The sequence below is a fragment of the Martes martes genome (genome assembly GCF_963455335.1).
Source record: "Martes martes genome assembly, chromosome: 1".
Classification (NCBI taxonomy): domain Eukaryota; kingdom Metazoa; phylum Chordata; class Mammalia; order Carnivora; family Mustelidae; genus Martes; species Martes martes.
This window is the reverse complement of record NC_137888.1, coordinates 145,094,694-145,111,488: the sequence shown is the minus strand read 5'-3', so window position 1 is coordinate 145,111,488 and position 16,795 is coordinate 145,094,694. Positions and strand designations below refer to the sequence as shown.

The following is a 16,795-nucleotide window of genomic DNA, read 5'->3' as shown; positions in this document are numbered from 1 at the left end:
CACAATGGGGATCAAGGAATGATTGTGATAATTTGGTCAAATATGCTAGAAATATTGAGATGAGAAAAATGACTAGAGATAAAAGGGATGAAATACTTGGTTTTGTGGATTCCATAAAGGTCGTCCACACCAGAAATGCCATTATCATTACAACAAAAAAATTAAGTTTCAGTAGTTGGTCCCTGGGCACTTGTACCTCTTCGACGTGTAAACCCCCAGGCTTGTCTTCCAGTATTTACTGTATTTGTCTCCTTTCTCTTCCATTTACCTACTCTTCCAATCTCTCTGCCCTTCTAGCCTCTTGAATGTTTCAACTTGACATTCCTCTTTTTTCTAGAACCTCTCATTTTCTAGCAAACCACCATCTGTTGAATCTTATTCGCCCGTGGTGCACAAAAGCGTACTTGTGCTGGTGGCCGGTATTGCATGTTATCACGTGTTGTGTGTAGTCACGGAGGTGAGAGGTAAGGTACGCAGGAGGACAGCCCGTTTTCCGGTTGCTCCTTTGCTCTGCTGCTGTCCTCATGACGTTTCTCGCATTTGAGGGTGGATATCTGAGGGTGGTGCTTTGGGTCTTTGCCCCCACTTTCTGGCTTTCTGTGACCCTCAGAATATCAGATACTCTTTCTGACATGGCTGGGTTTTCCCCTTTCTCCCATAAAGACGATATCTGGACAATGCTTGTGGTCTTCTGTGTGGCTCAGTGAACCCCATGTCTCTGTGCCAAGGTACCAGTGCGTACGCAGAGATGCCAGGCTCTCAAAGCACTGGGCTGCGGCATGCTTGCTGATGGAGGGGAATTTGATGTTCAATCTCTAGCTGCCTCTATTTTCTGTCCTTGGCTGAGTAGACTTTTAGGAGAGCTGCAGATCTCTTGAACTCAGTGGGTTTTGTTTTCTGTTGAAGAGATTATCTACTTAGGAATGCCTATTCTAGGACACTTACTTGGACAAAAGATGGCAGTGGGTGCCCATCTCAAGCTTCACTAGCGTGGACCCCTCATATCTGCATGTCTGTGACTTAAGGGCTCTAGCATGGCCTTCCTCCCTGTTCAAAAGGAAACAGGCCAGGTAGCCACCTAGGCATCTCTCATAATACCTCAAATCTAAGGATTCAGACCTTTGAGTTTAGACACTAAGTTATCAGGTATTTACGAATAAAGAGGACATTAGTAGATCAAATTGCTTATGCTGGCCTCTGCTCTCTCTGAAGGCCAGTGGAGAAAGGAGAGATGGTCTTGAAGAAAGAAGGCTGCGTTGCATGCGCTGGTCTGAGCAAGGGGGAATGGGTGCAGGGATGGAGCAGAGCCTGTGACAGGAAAATGAATGGGCCTCGAAGATGAAATGTCTAGTTCATGGTTTTTCCTGGAACTGACCCAAACTGTAGTTCAGTTACATGTGTGTATTGAATAAAATGGATTGGAATTTCCCTCCCTGCTTGGAATTGGCATTTGTATTGCAGGATTAAGATTTGTGTTAAAGAGAAGGGGTGGAAGAAAAATTCAGTGTTTCCCCTGCGCCACCGCCGTCCACCCTGAGAGGGCTGTGGAACCCGTGTAAACCTAACCCAGTCATCATTTTGCTTCTTGTTCTGGCCGTCAGCCGGTGCCTCAAGGATGTGCTCCCCAAGCCAGAGAAGAAGTAGAGGTCTGTGCTTGAAGGCAGGAGCACATCTGTAGATGCCGGGACTATCTGGTGAGACCACATCCCACCCTGAGAGCCCATCTCAGACGCTTGGGTCCCCGAGAGGCCCAAGGTCAGCCCAGGGACACATCTTCCTCCAAGAATCCAAAGAGAACATGGACCTCAGCTCCAGAAAATGCCCAGACGTACAATTTTTGCATCAAATATGAAGGGTAGTGGTAGATATCTTTAGGGGTGTCTGTAGTGCCCAGATTCAGAACCCTTGCTCTGGGGCCCAAATCACTGTTGTAGACACATGGAGGAGTGTCCCTAAGCTTCAGCCTGCCTTGAAGCCATTTCCTGTCCCTCAAATGTACTTGTCCTTCCCCTATTTGCTCTTAAACATGACTCATTTGATTTTTTAGTAGCACCATAAGCCCTAAGGTGCTCATGGGGTAGAAATATTGACTCACAATTTTTGTTTTTATTAAAAACCTCGTTTTTTCCAAAGCCTGCTACTCTTTAAAACATATTCTGATTCCATTTTGTCTTACAAATGAGCTGGGCTGGCTCATTTGCAGAGATCTCTGCGGGGTGGGGGAATGTGATGACTCTTCTGGCTTAGGAAGTCGTGTGAACTTCCCCAGCATTTCCAAAACCATTTCTTGTTTTCAGTTTTCTCCTGAGATCAAGAAACACTGTCCTGCCACCTTGGAGCACCTGGAGGCAGTGCTCATGGCTTTACAAGCAGAAATCCCGAGGGACTGGAGGGTGCGAGCATGCAGGGGCCCCCAGGAGAGAAGCAGAGTGCTGCAAGTGGGAGGGTGAGGATCTGGAAGGGGCGCGGGCCTGATTATGGATATAGATCCCGTGACCTTATCAATGTTTTGGATTTCACAGCAGACCGGCAGAATCGACAAACTCTTGACCTGAAAAGGGAAGTTTCTCTGCCTTTAAAAAGGCCAACAAAGCCTTGTTCTTCAAATTCTGAATTTCTTGCAGCGCCGTTAACAGCGGGTGCTTTGTGGATGCTGACGAAGCTGGATTTACGTTGCCAGCTGACCTCTTTCTCACGGGGTTGTCCAGTTCGATACTCCTGTCTTCCTTCCTCTTGCCCTCATTTTCAACCCACAATGCAGGGTAGTCTCGCCTTTCTGCAAAAGACTGAGTTCTAGTCTTTTAGAACTGGAATTGGGGGTGTCTTCTAAGACATTCACTAACAACGTGATGAATTAAACCACTTTTTTTTTTTTTTTTAAAGATTTTATAAGAGAGAGAGAGCGCGTGCGCACGTGCGCGCGCATGGGTAGGGGGAGGGGCAGAGGCACAGGGAGAGAAGCAGACTCCCCACTGAGCCGGGAGCCTGAAGACGCAGGGCTTGATCTCAGGACCCTGAGATTATGTCCTGAGCCAAAGTCAGACTCTCAGCCCAGCCACCCAGGCACCCACCTCCCTTTTTTTTAACCCCGTTTATTCACTTGAGTTTGGGTAGGAGAGGTTTTTGCAAATCATACTGTAAGAAGGAGGGCACATTTTCAGAAACTCCGGCAGAGAGAAGTGCTGTGGATCCTTGATTAAGCTGAGTCAGTTTGCTGAGGATCCAATCCAGTGGTGTGTGTGTCGGGCTCCTCCTGGCCTCTCTTCCCTGCCAGGACCTTAGGGCTCCCCCAAGCTCTGACCTCCAGTCGCCTTGGAGTGAGTCAGTTTCTGGGCCCGTGCACCAGCCTTCATTCTCTCTGCTCGAGCAAGCGTCTCTGAGAGGCATCACCAGACAGAGAGGAAATGTAATGTTGGATTGAAGCGGGAGACCTGGGGTGGTTTGTGTGCACATTGATGCATGTACTTCGTATCAATCACGTGGCAGGATCTTGCAGAAAGACTTCCTGGCCACCTGAAGAAGCGCAGGACAAGCTGGGTTTAATTTCCAAGTAAGGCAGACAGCAGGAGGAAGTGTGGTCTCAGGGGGTCCTGTAAACACGTTGCAGCAGGTGAGAAGGTGAGTGTGGAGAATGGAGATTTCCCTGCGTGCTGCTCTGTGGACAAATGGGAGATCACGTTTTCTGAAGGAAGGATGGTTCTGCCTCATAAAGCTTACGGCCGCCTCACTTGAGCAATCGATTTGTTGAGTGTGCATTCAGTACTCCGTGAGAACAACTAATTTCAAGCAGGAATAGTTGTACTCAAGATGGCGGCTCCCTTTCCTGTGGAGACGGTGAAGGACTTGGCATGCCACAGTCCCCTCTTCCCCCAGTGTGGGTACATGCTGGTAGCTTGATTTGTTTTTGATTGTCTTTTTCCTCCCAAAGCAAGAAGCCCAGGGCATTGTCCTCTCCTTCCCCAGCTGGCCCGGCCCTGCCTTGAAGGGAAGTCCGCCAACACAGAGCACTACCCACAGCTCACTACAAAGGAAGTGGCAAGAGCAGCACCTTTGCCCTTGGAAGGCACTGGGGCTGCGCTTTCTGACTTCAGTGGTGTCCGACTGGCGCTACAAACTCCCAGTGCAACGAGACCACTGTACACTTCAAAACTGAACTCCGGAGGAGGGAGAAAAAAGAGTCAGGAGGGGCAGGTTGGTCTGAAGACGACCCTGCTGTTCCTAGCCTTTCAGCCATTCCAGTGGCAGCGCTGAGACACAGCAGATGGGTGTCTAAGAGGTGAAGCTGGAGAAGAGGCAGGGTGGCCTTTAGAGCCCCTCCTTCTCCAACTTCCTAGCAGAGAGCGAGGGCAGCCTGCTCCCCCCTCCCCAGAGTCATCTGGTGAGTCTCCTGTGGAGCAGGATGGAGGCCAGGGGTCTTTAGTTATTTCAGTATATTCTGGCAACACAATTTTCCAATGATGTCAAACAACACACATTACGATGAAGTTGGAGACGAGGCATACAATGGGGGAAAATGCAACTCCTGGCCTGGGGAGGAGCCTACCCCCCGTGGGCTGCACTGAGGTCTTCCCAGTGATCTCTCCAGAACTGGGGTCATTCAGAGGTGATTGAGAATAATTTGAGAAGTATGTCTATGGAAAATGTCCATCTTGATGGAAAATTTTTAAATGCCTATCCCAGGGGAGAAGAGCCCTGTATTTTTTCCGCCAAGTGTTGGTAAGGAATGGCAAGCATGTGTATGTTAGGCCGGTCAGTTACAAACACCTTAATCATTAAATAACCTTGGGGTGTTGGAAGTGCCTTTAGAGAAAATGAGATGATTCTACCTAATGGGGTTTGTAAATCATTAGTGTTTGCATAGACATATGGGCAAGTCTTTATCCTTTCCTTATAAATACCTTGAGCTCCTGCGTTTCTGTTTATCAAGTTCATTGGTCTGACCTGTCCTTGGTGATTAGAAACCATTGTGTAATGTTTTTGCAGAGTGCTTGGGCTTACCTGTAAACAATTACCACAAGAACACAGGTAAATGTGGAGTGGGGAAGAGGGTTACTTCTTTCATAGAATCCCAAGGACAACGTTACGTGATAGCCAGAGTTCTTGATACTGGGGTCTTGGAAAATGCTGTGCTCCGTAATCCCTCTCGTACATTCTGCTCATTAACTTGCCTGTTAACTATGTAATTGGAAAAATCAGAATCAAGCAATTGAATTAATAAACTTGCATCGAGGAAAGCAAGGTCTGTTGGCTAGCATGAGTTTCAGCATTATAAAATTTCTGTGTTTTTCCTTTAATTTTTATTTTCGTCTCCCTTCCTAAAGTAATGCCAGCTCTGAAGCTTTTTTTTTTTTTTTCCACACTTGGTGTAGTGATATTAATTGATGTGAGTAGAAATAGTCTCAGAGTAAATTTTCTCGTAACTAAGGTAATTTTGGTCTGTCCCGGGGGTGTCTGACTTTTGCTTAGTAACAGAAAAGTTTGCATTAGATATAAAGTGTTTCTGGGTGGTGTAAATTAGAAGGAAAATATTGTATGAGCATAGTCCAGGTAAGGGAGCTCATACTCATATAGTTTTTTGAAGAGTGGGAAATTTTCTTTTTTGGGGGGGAAGTCTGCTAATAGGGGATGATGGCGAAAATGAATGGGCATGCACAGCAGCTGAAAGAACTAAAAAAGAACCCCAGTAAGAACCTACACCCTGAAAGAGTTCTCTTCCACCCTGTGGCTAATAGGACTGGCTTACAGAGAAATACTTTGTTTCTCTTCAATCATTTCTAAGCATATGGGTCTCTACACTGTGCTTCTCACTTCTGCTGGACCAGCTGGTGATTTTTATCGATGATCTTGTTTTAGCCAAACTCGGGCCCTGAACTGGTTTTGTCCGAAGATGAAAAAAGTGACACTGAAGATAAGGAAGAGACAGAATTGGGCGTCATGGAGGATCAACGGAGTATAATTCTTCATCTCATTTCACAGCTCAAACTGGGAATGGATTTGACCAAGGTAGGTTGGCATGTCCCCCTGGGTCTGCAGCCCGTGGCTTGGGTTCTGTCTCCCCTCACCTCCCCAGGCCTCTTCTACTCACATTCTCATCACCATGGTGAGATTGGGGAAGTAGAGTGGGAAAAAGGCCAAAATGGCATTTGAGCATGGATATTCCAAGGGATAATTTGAAAGCATGTTTTTGTATCAATGCTCATCTCAGAGCATGAGTGTTGCGTTGGACTCTTTAGAGGAGCTGCTGTCCTAGCATCTTGATGAAGCATAGGAGATGATAGGGAAAATTCGAGATAAGATTACTTTGTTTCCTGCTGTGTTCTCGAGAAGATTGAGGATGTAGAGACAGATGTGGCATATTGGCCCCAGAGAGAACAAAGGGAGGAAGGAAAATGGCAGCGCCAGGAGTGAGGCTACTGTGAGCCTGGCCACAACCTGCTGCCAACTGGCATTAGCTTTAACGGCTGGTCCCCAAAGGGCAAGCTTGTTGGGAACTCAATTCCCATTACCCACCCGCAAGGAAACAGACCTGTTGTTTGTTAGAAGAGCAACTGACTCTTGCTGGTGGTGTGCTCAGCCAGGATTCTTCCTGGGGGGCAGTATTAGGAGAACCCGGTGTCCTGACTACTGATGGCGAGTTGTTGGGCCCCTAGAGATCCTCCCTCACCCCGAGCCATGGCTTCATTCTGGAGGCAAGCAGGGAAAGCAATTCTATATGTAGCGGAAGGTTTGTATGGTGGCATTGTGGGGGGGGGGGGCTGGTGCCCACCTGGTTATATTTTTAGCCAGATGCTGAATCCTGATGCCTCCCTGGGAGGGTGTGGTGAGATGGGAGGGAGCGAGCAGGGCCCCAGCCCGGTGCTGGACTCACAGTAGGCACGACATCACTCTTAACCTTATAGAGCGCTTCCTGTGTGATGAGACTGTGTGGTGTGGTAGATGGACAGATACCGGGGAGAGACCGGGGGAGGGTATGCTGGTGAAATGGAGGTTCTAGAATCTGAAGGCCAGCCAGAAAATGGTGGACATGCTTGAGATGGTCCACGCCACCGAAGGCACCTCCCTGTGGAAGTTGCTGTCAGAGAGGTTGGGTTGTTTGGCTGCCGTGATGGGTCTGGATACCACAATTTCATCTCAGACTGTGCTGGAGGCCAGAGAACCAGGAGGCGAGGGGAGGGGTGAGTGTGAGATATTCTTTGAAGAGGAAGATGACAAAATGGTGGCTGACCGCTTACGGGGGACCAAGGAGTCAGGAGGCTCCAAGAGGACAGAAAAGCCTTTTCTGTGGAATGTTTTCTGTGTTTAAATGTGAGCGTCTGATATTCTGGGAGACTGTAGCACTCTAAAGAAAATGGTGGCCCCATGCTGGGGAGGCCTGACCTCAGAAGGTTCCCTGCCTTCGCCGCTCTCTGCCCTGTGCTTGGATCTGCTCACCATGCCATGAAGACCTGCTCTGTGTTACCCTGCCTAATTCCCTCCGTTTCAGCCTTCTAGTTCTAGAATGATCCTGTCCTTTTTGCTAGAGGAATCATTTAAATTTTTGTTTATATAGATTTATTTTAAAGCTTGATTTATTTATTTTAGAGAGAGAGAGAGAGTATAGGAGGGGAGGGGCTGAGTGTGGAGCCTGATGTAGGCCTTGATCCCACGACCCTGAGATCACGACCCGAGCCAAAATCAAGAGTTGAATGTTTAACTGACTGAGCCACCCAGGCGCCCCTAAATGCTTGCCTTTTTAAAAGCTACTTTTTTACTCTTTTGGATTTGTGGGCACTTCAGATAGAGCTTGAGTTAAGATCTGGTGGAAGGAATGTGGGTAATAATATAGGCTAGTATGATCTAAAACCACATTTCCAAACTGTGGGTCGTGACCCATTTAGTAGGTTGTAAAACCGATGTAGTGGGTCAAAGGATCATTTCTCAAAAATGGAGTAAAACACCATGGAAAATCTCAGTGTGTACCTCCCATGAAATTTTTATTTCAGTTCTGTGGATGCGTGTGTACTGGGTCACAACCTAAAACATATTCTCGTTGTGGATCGTATGAACAAATATTTGTGAAGCCTTGACATAGAATCACGAATGATCTAGGAGAGAGAATGTCAGAGACACTGAAATTATCCAGGTCAGATGTGGAGAAACAGAATAAAATAGCGAGAGGGCTCCGTTATAGCAGGTTGAGCATCTCTGAGACCTCACATTATGGCTCTCTTGTTTTAAAATAAATCCTAGGAGCCATGCCTCTCCCGTTATTACTTTGTTAGGACGTAATTGCTTTGCATTTCGGGAGCCCCGGTCTATTCCTAGAAGAGCAAACTGTTAGGTTTATCTAATACTCAGTTGGCTATTTGAAAGGAAAGCTTTTCTAGTCCATGGTACACTAACTTATTTACTGGGAAGGAGCTATTATTCGAAAACCAAGGGAAGAGTTGATGAGCTGAAATGCTGGTGACAGGAAGAGGTAAACCTTCGATTGCATCGTGGAAAGGTTGATGAATGTCTCTCTTTGCTCACCATCCCCTTCTCTTTTCTTGGCGTTTGCCCATGTCATGACGTTGAGCTTGTACTGGATTGGCAGGGGACGAACTTAGCTCACATCTGAGGAGCAGGCACCTGGCTCTTTTTGACTCAAGAATGGAGCTCTGGTCACTCTCATAAAACGAGTATACCACCCTCTTTGAGGAGGTGGCCAGGATTGACCCATCCACCGGTCACCAGCATGGCTGGGGGTCCCATGTGACATTGTGCCAGAGTTAATTAACTGTGGTCCCCAGACTGGGCCACTCTCATGGGTGTGTGACCAGTGGAGTCCCACAGCCCCCATCTCAGAGGCAGCCCATGCTCGATAGAATGTTCTACTGTTGCTCTCTTGAAATTCTTTTCTTTTCTTTTTTTTAAACTTTTATTTATTTACCTGAGAGAGAGTGTGAGCACTAGCTGGGTGGGGGCAGGGGGAGCAGAGGAAGAAGCAGACTCCCTGCTGAGCAGGGAGCCTACATAGGGCTCCATCCCAGGACCCCGGGATCATGACCCTAGCCAAAGGCAGACGCAGTAAGGGAATTTTCATTTTCAGTTTTCACTTTGCCCCCACAAAACATGCAGCTGGTTCTCCCACTAAAAGCACCCCTGGCTGCCTTCTCCCTCAGCTATGCTTCCGCAACCCCAAGTTGCTGGTGACTACCTCAGTTGGATGACCGACTCCATTTCCACAAATAGTGGGTAGCCTAGAAGGGAAAAGGGGAGAGAGAAGGAACCACAGAAAGCTGGCGGGCCACAGAAGGGCTCTCTGAGGAAGGGACATTTAGGTTGAGCCCGAAGGCTGATGGGCATTAGTGGAAGGAGCAAGAGGGCATTCCTGGCAGAAGGAACAGCATGGGCAAAGCCGGAGAGCGCGAGGCAGTGTGACTGGAGTCCAGTGCGTGCTAGCGAGGGGCCTGGTCGGACCTGGAGTGGATAGCGGTGTCCAAATCCTGCGCACCTTCGTGGGTCACATGAAGGAGGGCGAACTTGATGCTGAGGGCAACAAGAAAGCTTCGGAGAGTTGGACGTAGGCGAGAAATACAAGGAGGAGGGACTGTGCTCTGCCTGGCCTCCAGGGAGAGGGACCACAGAGTGCTGGGTGGAACTGAAGGTCTGTGACCTTCTTAATCTCCTCTTCAGGGATATCAAAGACAGTAATGCGTACATTCACATATTTATGGAGACACACAGCTGCTGGGTAGAGTTCTAGACACTGGGAGTGCAACAGTGAGCAAACCTCCAGCGTCCCTCCTGGAGCTCGTGGGAGGGAGGAGGCAGACAGGAAAAGAGAGAGAGGAGTACAGCAAAGCAGGACTCCATGGAGGGAGCTTCTAGGACGCCGTAAGGACTTGGGACTGAGTGACGTGGCGGCCACTGGAGAGTTTTGAGCAAAGAAACACAGTCTACTTGTAAGGGATTGTTTTGACCCTTGTGGAAGGTGAACGGGGGTGCGGGCGAGTGGGGTGCAGGCAGCGGGGGAGGGGTAGACACAGAGGAAGCGAGAGGTGATGGCAGAGCGGCAGGGGCAGATTTTGGGTGTCCCCACAGAATTTGGATGTCCTGGTTGCGTATGGTCTGGATGCGGAGCGTGAGCGAAAGAGGGGTAAGGAATGACTCTGGGATTCTGACCTGAGCCCCTACAGGAATGAAAACTAGAGCTGCCGTTTGTCTCCGTGACCCATTGCTGAGGAATTAACCACCTCAGAAGTTGTCGCTTCAAATAGCCGTTTTGTTTGTTCTCACTAAGTGGGCTGGGCCGGCTCGGCTGGGTGGGCCTGCTGTCTGTCTGGTCCATGGTCACTCGCGTGTCTCTGGTCGGCTGGCAGGTTGGTGGTGGGCTGGACGTGGCTGAGACAGCTGGGCCTCTCTCTGTCTCTCCATGAAGTCTTAGGATCTCGACCCGTGTGTCCTTCCCGCATGGTCTTTCTGGCTGGGAAGCCAGACATCGTACAGGGCAACTCGAAGTTCCTAGGAGGACAAGTGTGAAGCGGAGAAACCTTTTTAAAACTTGGGCTCCAGAGTGGCACAGTGTCACTGCCTCTGTACTGATTAAAGCAAGTGTGCTTTGCAGGAGCCGTGGTTCACGTGGTGCCCGTGACGGCCACCGCCCTTGCAGGGAAGGGCAAGACCATGGGAAGAGCAGGCTGGGGGATCGCACGAATTCCTCATGATCTCTTAGTTCTAAGATGGGCATCCAAGTGGAGAGGATGTGTAGGCAGTTGGCATAGAAGTCTGAGGGTTCTGAGCGAGGTTCAGGCACAAGGCTGAGAACAAACAAGGAACAGAGGATGTTTGAAGCCAGGAGGTGGGAATGAGTTCTGCTGGGGAGTAAGTGAAGATACAAGGAATGTCCACGGACTGAGTCCTGTGATGCCCCAATTTGTAGAGGTTGGGGTCATGAGAAGGATCCTGGAAAGGAGGTTGAGAAGGGCCAACCAGGAAGGTAGGACAGAAACCAGAGGAGTGTGAGTTCACGGAGCCACGGGAAGGGAATGCTTCCGGGAAGAGAAGAGCCGTCGGCTGTGTGGAACTGCTGTGGGGTGTCCAGAAAGACCGGCCCTGGAAACAGACCATCGCTTTTGTTTTTGTCAAGGTTTGATGGGGTGGCCTCGAGGGAGATTAAGAAGAACAGTGATGGCGGAGAGGAAAGACGGCTGTTTCAAGAGCTTTGAACATAGTAAAAAGGGAGCAGAAAGCTGGGTGGAACCCAGAGGTGGACCTGGCCTTGGGAGGCTTCATTTCTGAAGGTGTCTAGGTGCTGGTGGAAATAGAGAGGAGAGGGGTGGTGGCTGCAGGAACCCGAGTAGGAGGAGGTCAGGGCGTCCAGAGCATGGGCGGAGGGCCCCCCTTTGACAGGACAGTGCAACCATTGCCTCCGGGGAGCAGGCAGAGCCAGGGTGAAGCAGGTGGCCCTGAGCCAGACTGTCAGGACTGAGCCTGAGTTCCCTAACCTGAGTGCCTCAGTTTCCTTACTGTGAACCCCGGACAGCTGTACCTTCCGTGGGGCTGCTCTGCGCGCATGTGCACCTGACGTGCGAAGGCGTCAGCATGGTGCCTGGTGAGAGCCGCAGGGGAGTTGGCTCTGTGATGATCATGGGCACGCTTCGTGCACTGCTTCACTTATCCCAGGGACCACAGAAGCCGGGGGATCGTGTGATACGGAGGGAGGGTTGTGAGAGATTTGAGGAGGCCAGACACGGCAGCAGGGAAAGGAGTGATGGTCTCAGGGCGACTTAGAAGGTAGGAGGATGGCCATACCCTCCCACAGGGGCCCTTAAGTTTGCTCTAGGTCACAGACATAAAGTGAGACCCATCTGCGTGTTGTCTCGTTCCCTCCAGGGAGGCGGAGCTGTAGGTTGAGGCATAGAGAATGAGAGGAGCTGGATTATGGCGGAGTTGAGGTTCTGGGGGAGAAAGTGGCAGAGCCTGGGGGCAGGGGGCAGGGATCAGAGGGGGTAAGTGTAAGGCAGGGCTGTGGACTCTGTGCGCACATGACAGGAAACGAGGTAGGGGAAAGAACAGGGTCGCCGGTCTGTTGGTCTTGGTGGGGCTGGGATGAGGTGGAGTGAGGTGGGACATCTCGGATAATGGGTGGAGAGTGGCATGCTGGGAACTGAGGTGGAGGAGGGTCATGGTTGTGGGTAGCAAGGTGACCCACCTGGATTCCTCTGTGGGGGGAGGGGTTAGCCAAAACTCCCAATTTTACAGGGTCAGGTGAGAGGGAGATCTTCTAGAACAGTGTATTTCGTGTTGTTCCAGATGGCCCAGCTGAGTCCATAGAGTAGGTGGGAGTCTGGGGGGATAGAGATTGTGGTTAAAACTTGTGCCAGGCAAAGGGAGGGAGGATTGGGCTCTCTTCAGGTGAGGACGTCCCTCTCCTGAAGGTACACAGTGCCTATCCCATTGTTACCTGAAACTGGGTTCCCCTCTTAGTGTCAAGCCAAGAGACACGATCAAGCCAAAGACTAGGAGAAAGAAGGATTTTACTCGCCACAAGTAAAGGAGAACACCAGGGATGTTTCCCAAAGCAGTGTCTCCCCGAACAACGGAACTGGGGCAGTTGTAAGCCAAGGATGCATACATATTGCACACTGGTGAAGACAGCATGGAATTGGGGCCGAAGTCATCTTAAGGTGACAGAGCTCAGGTCAAAGTCAGGAGGGCGGCAAGGGTCAGCATCACCAAATCTCCGTCTCGTCTTGGGTCGGTGTCTGAGTGTCCAGGGGACTCTAGAGCCCACGAAGATAACTCAAGTCCATCTTTACCTCTGAAGCCACCCTGGGAGTTTTACCACAGATTTACTGTCTGCATTAAGGCTATCTCCTGGCCTGAGAGGGGCAGGTCCTACCTTCTTTCACTAGGTAGTGGGGGGTGAGGGGGTGCCTCAAATGACCTTTCTAATGTCAAGAAAGCTAGGTCTTCCTCTTTCTTTTCCCAGGGACCCCTAACTTTCTGCTTCCACCAGCAATTACGGCAGACAAGATTCTCTCTTTGTGAGAGAGGCTGACTGAGATAATTTGCCAATTTCTATGATTCCGAAAGAATCGCTTGAACTTTTGCAGTAGCACCATTTGTAAAACCAGGTGGAGATCCCGTGGGATCTGACCCCACAGATCCCACCACGAAAACAACCATGTCCTAACCGGCAGGCTTGGGGGAGAGAACGCTGTCCTTGCCTGTGTACTCTTGACTGGCTGCGCAACCTTCCACAGAGTTGCCACACGGTCTTGGACGTGCTCAGCTACTAGTGTGATGGGTCATGTGTGTCTCTGCGGCTTCTGGATCCAGCAGGAGGGAGCAGACATCTTGGGCATACAGGTTCTCTCCTTTGATGGTTTTAGTAGGCTAAATTTCCAGGTGTAGTCATGGTATGCCAAATATCAGGGTTGCTATACTTCAGCTCCTCCTTCCAACCGGGAAGTTTTTAGGAGGAGGGTCAGAAGAGCCAGGGTTTGCCCTGGAAATGAACCCCCACTGGTGTAGCTATGGGTAGGCAGTGTACCATTCCCTCCAAGTACTGTGTCCACTAACCTTCCCGATGCCTTTGGCTCTTCTCTCCAAATCTTGTTTTGTTTTGTTTTAAATATTTTATTTATTTATTAGAGAGTGAGTGAGAGAGAGCATGAGTGGGGGGAGGGGCAGAGGGAGAGGGAGAAGCAGACTCCTCAATGAGCAGGAAGTCCAACGTGGGGCTTTATCTTGGGACTCTGGGAGCTGGCATTTTAAGGAAAGCCAGGGGAGCGTCCTGTCAGCTAAGAACCCTTCGGCATGTGAATTATCCACCCTTTATTTTGTAAGGTTGGAGTTTTGTGTTCTTCCCCTGTCTCCCTTAAAGGACTACAGAGATCTGTCTCGGTGGGTGGTCTCAGCCTCTCTGTGCCTGCTCCTTGGCACTCGGTGGGTCCGCCAGGCTCAGGACAGAGTTACATAGATGATTCTCAAGGTTATTAAGTGAACGGATGTTTCTTTGGAGAAAATTGTCCCTGCTCTTGGCCTTTCTTCGCAGAAGCCTGCTGTGTTCCCTGTTCGGGGAAGAGACTCTTGTGACTTTCTTTTTGGACCCTCTGACTCTCTCAGCCATTGATTATTTTGAAGTTCTAAGAGTCCAACGTGGAGATTAGTTATTTCTAGATTGACACAACTTTAAATGTAATTAATTGTTCTCTGAGTCCCGAATGCAGATCTCTTTTTTTTCTCTTTCCCCAAAGTAGTTCATTGTCTTAATTATGTTAATGGGAGAAAAGGCAGCCCTTATTGATGGCTCGATAAATTCTCCAGTAGGAATCCCAGCCATTTGGATGCTGTCGGTCTGCACAGCTGGGCCATCACTCACATCTCCATTGCAGGCAGATAGCCCAATTAGCACCCGCCACTTCTTGGCTCTGTATCTCCAGTGTCCACTGCCCAAGGAACAGATGATGAAGTGACTTATTTGCAAAGGCACGTGCGCACACACACACACACACACACACACACGACAGGGAGATTGTATGAAAGATAGAAACCTGCTTTAGAGAAAAGCATATTATCGTGCCTAAAATGTTCAGGGTGCTGTGTTTTTTTTTTTTTTTTTTTTAAGATTTTATTTATTTATTTGACAGACAGGTAGGCAGAGAGGCAGGCAGAGAGAGAGGAGGAAGCAGGCTCCCCGCTGAGCAGAGAGCCCGATGCAGGGCCTGATCCCAGGACCCTGAGATCACGACCTGAGCCGAAGGCCACCCAGGCGCCCCAGGGTGCTGGTTTTGAAAGTACCAGAAAGATCTGGTATTTTGCACAAACACCAACCAGACAGACCGACAAGGGAGGAAAGAAGAGATTGTCCTTCCACTGCCAATCCATCGTCCTCTGTCTCTCTGGGTATTCTACCTTTTCCAACTCTGACAAGGCTGCAATATCATTTTCAAGTGTAGAATATATATCCAAGGGGGTTGGCCTTGCTGGTGGCTGTGAGACCACGTTCCCTGGGTCTGCCATCTGGGGAGGGCTGGCTTTGGAAATTGGTAAGTTCTCAGGTATCACCTGAGCTGAAGGCAGCCACTTAACTGACTGAGCCCTCCAGAAGTGGCCGCCACCCCCAGTAATGGTGCTTACTACAAGAAGCATTGTGGATGCCAGGGTGGAGGTGTTTGGGGTTTGGTGAGGGAGGGAGTTGCTGGTTTAGTCTTAGAAGCAGGAGCCGTCAGAAAAAGCTTCACAGAAGAGGATACCCTTGAGCGGAATAGCTGGTCATCACTTGGACAAGGCGGGAGGAGGCTGAAAAAAGGAAAGATTTGAGTGTGTGTGTGTGTGTGTGTAGGGATGGGTACTTGTAAGGGGAGGGCTGGAGGCGGAAAGTGAGGGATAATGTCCCACTAGAGGGAGGTGTGGGGGGGCAGGCTGGACTTCATTTATCTCTTGTAGAGATTCTAGAGAGATGGGCCTGGCTGTGGCATGGAGAAGAAATCAAGGCGGGTCTGACAGGAGGGAGGCCAGTTGGGAAGCCATAGCTGCACTTTTCCAGATGGGGGCGCTGTGCTTTCCTTTCTTCATTGCTGATGGTCTCCCTCCCCGTGGTAATCAGTAATTTTTGGACGGGTGGATTGCCTAGTCATTCCAGGAGGAGTAGAATAGGCCAGAAGGTGGGGTTCATGTGCTTCTCTTTCCTGTGGGCCACTTCTTGCTTCCCACTTATTTTTTTTTTTTAAGATTTGTTAATTTATTTTAGAACATGGGCACAGGCAATTGGAGGGGGAGAGGAACAGAGGCAGAGGGAGAAGCAGAGTCCCCACTGAGCAATTGGAGGGGGAGAGGAACAGAGGCAGAGGGAGAAGCAGAGTCCCCACTGAGTCCCCACTGACCTCCCCACTAGTGGGGAGGCTCGATTCCAGGACCCTGAGATCATGACCTGAGCAGAAATCAAGAGTTGGAGGCATAACCGACTGAGCCACTCAGGAGCCCCCTGCCCCTGACTAACTGATCAGTGGCAGTAGGTGAGGTGGCCCAGCTGTCCCAGTTGTTCTGTCCAGTGAACTCTAGTCCCTAGTCCACTGAGGGAAAGAAAATGCTGCCATTAGCCAGAAGCAGATACTTGTGATATGTCAGGGGTAATGGGAAGAATTTGGGTGGCAGTTGGGAACCCCAAGGTTCCTGCGTGGTGCCTTCCCTCACCTCTCCTCATCTCTGTCGCCTCACCTGTGAGACTGGAGCATTGGACTCCATCACCCTGAGGGTCCCTTTCCGTTCTGGTGCTCAGTGATTTGAGGTGCCGAGTGGAGTTCTTTTTCCTTGTTATTTTGTTTTAATCCTTCAGCTTCTGAGTTCAGAAATAATAGTTGGGGGAACCGTCTTACGTTCTTGCCCTTTTCAAAAGTGTACTGAGAGGGTCATAATGGTAGCCAGTTCTTTCCTCGTAATTTCAGTCTCGAGTACACACTTGACAATTGTCCTCATCCAGAGCTGGGATTGTTGCCGGAGAAGCCGCAGTCCGCAGGTGCAGAGAAGGATGCAAGCCGAGGCCACGGAGCCCCCTTCATGGGAATCGAGTCTCTCAGGGCTGACCACCCTCCTTGGAATTCTGCCCTTTCCCTCCCGGGTTCCCTCATGATCACGGGGCCCTGCCGCGGAAGGGAAGGGACAGGAAATGGGGTGGTTTGGGGAAGGCCCAGAGATGGAAACATTTGTGGCTTCTTTTCCTTCTTAGATGGAAGTGTTTAGATTGGAGGTGTTTGTTCCCAAGGCTTGTTAAATCCAAAGTCCCTGCACAGGCTGTCCACTTACCAGAAGGTTCTGTATTAAGGGC

The 16,795-nt window shown here is 49.8% G+C and overlaps 1 protein-coding gene across 1 annotated transcript in view; it reads left to right on the top strand.

The window, feature by feature from the left end:
* The window catches only part of OSBPL10 (oxysterol binding protein like 10), a 197,791-nt gene that overhangs the window by 155,255 nt on the left and 25,741 nt on the right, over positions 1-16,795 (top strand). Inside the window, exon 6 of the mRNA XM_080828905.1 lies at positions 5,854-6,003. Coding sequence (XP_080685031.1) covers positions 5,854-6,003 — 150 coding nt within the window. The remainder of the gene's footprint in view (positions 1-5,853; positions 6,004-16,795) is intronic.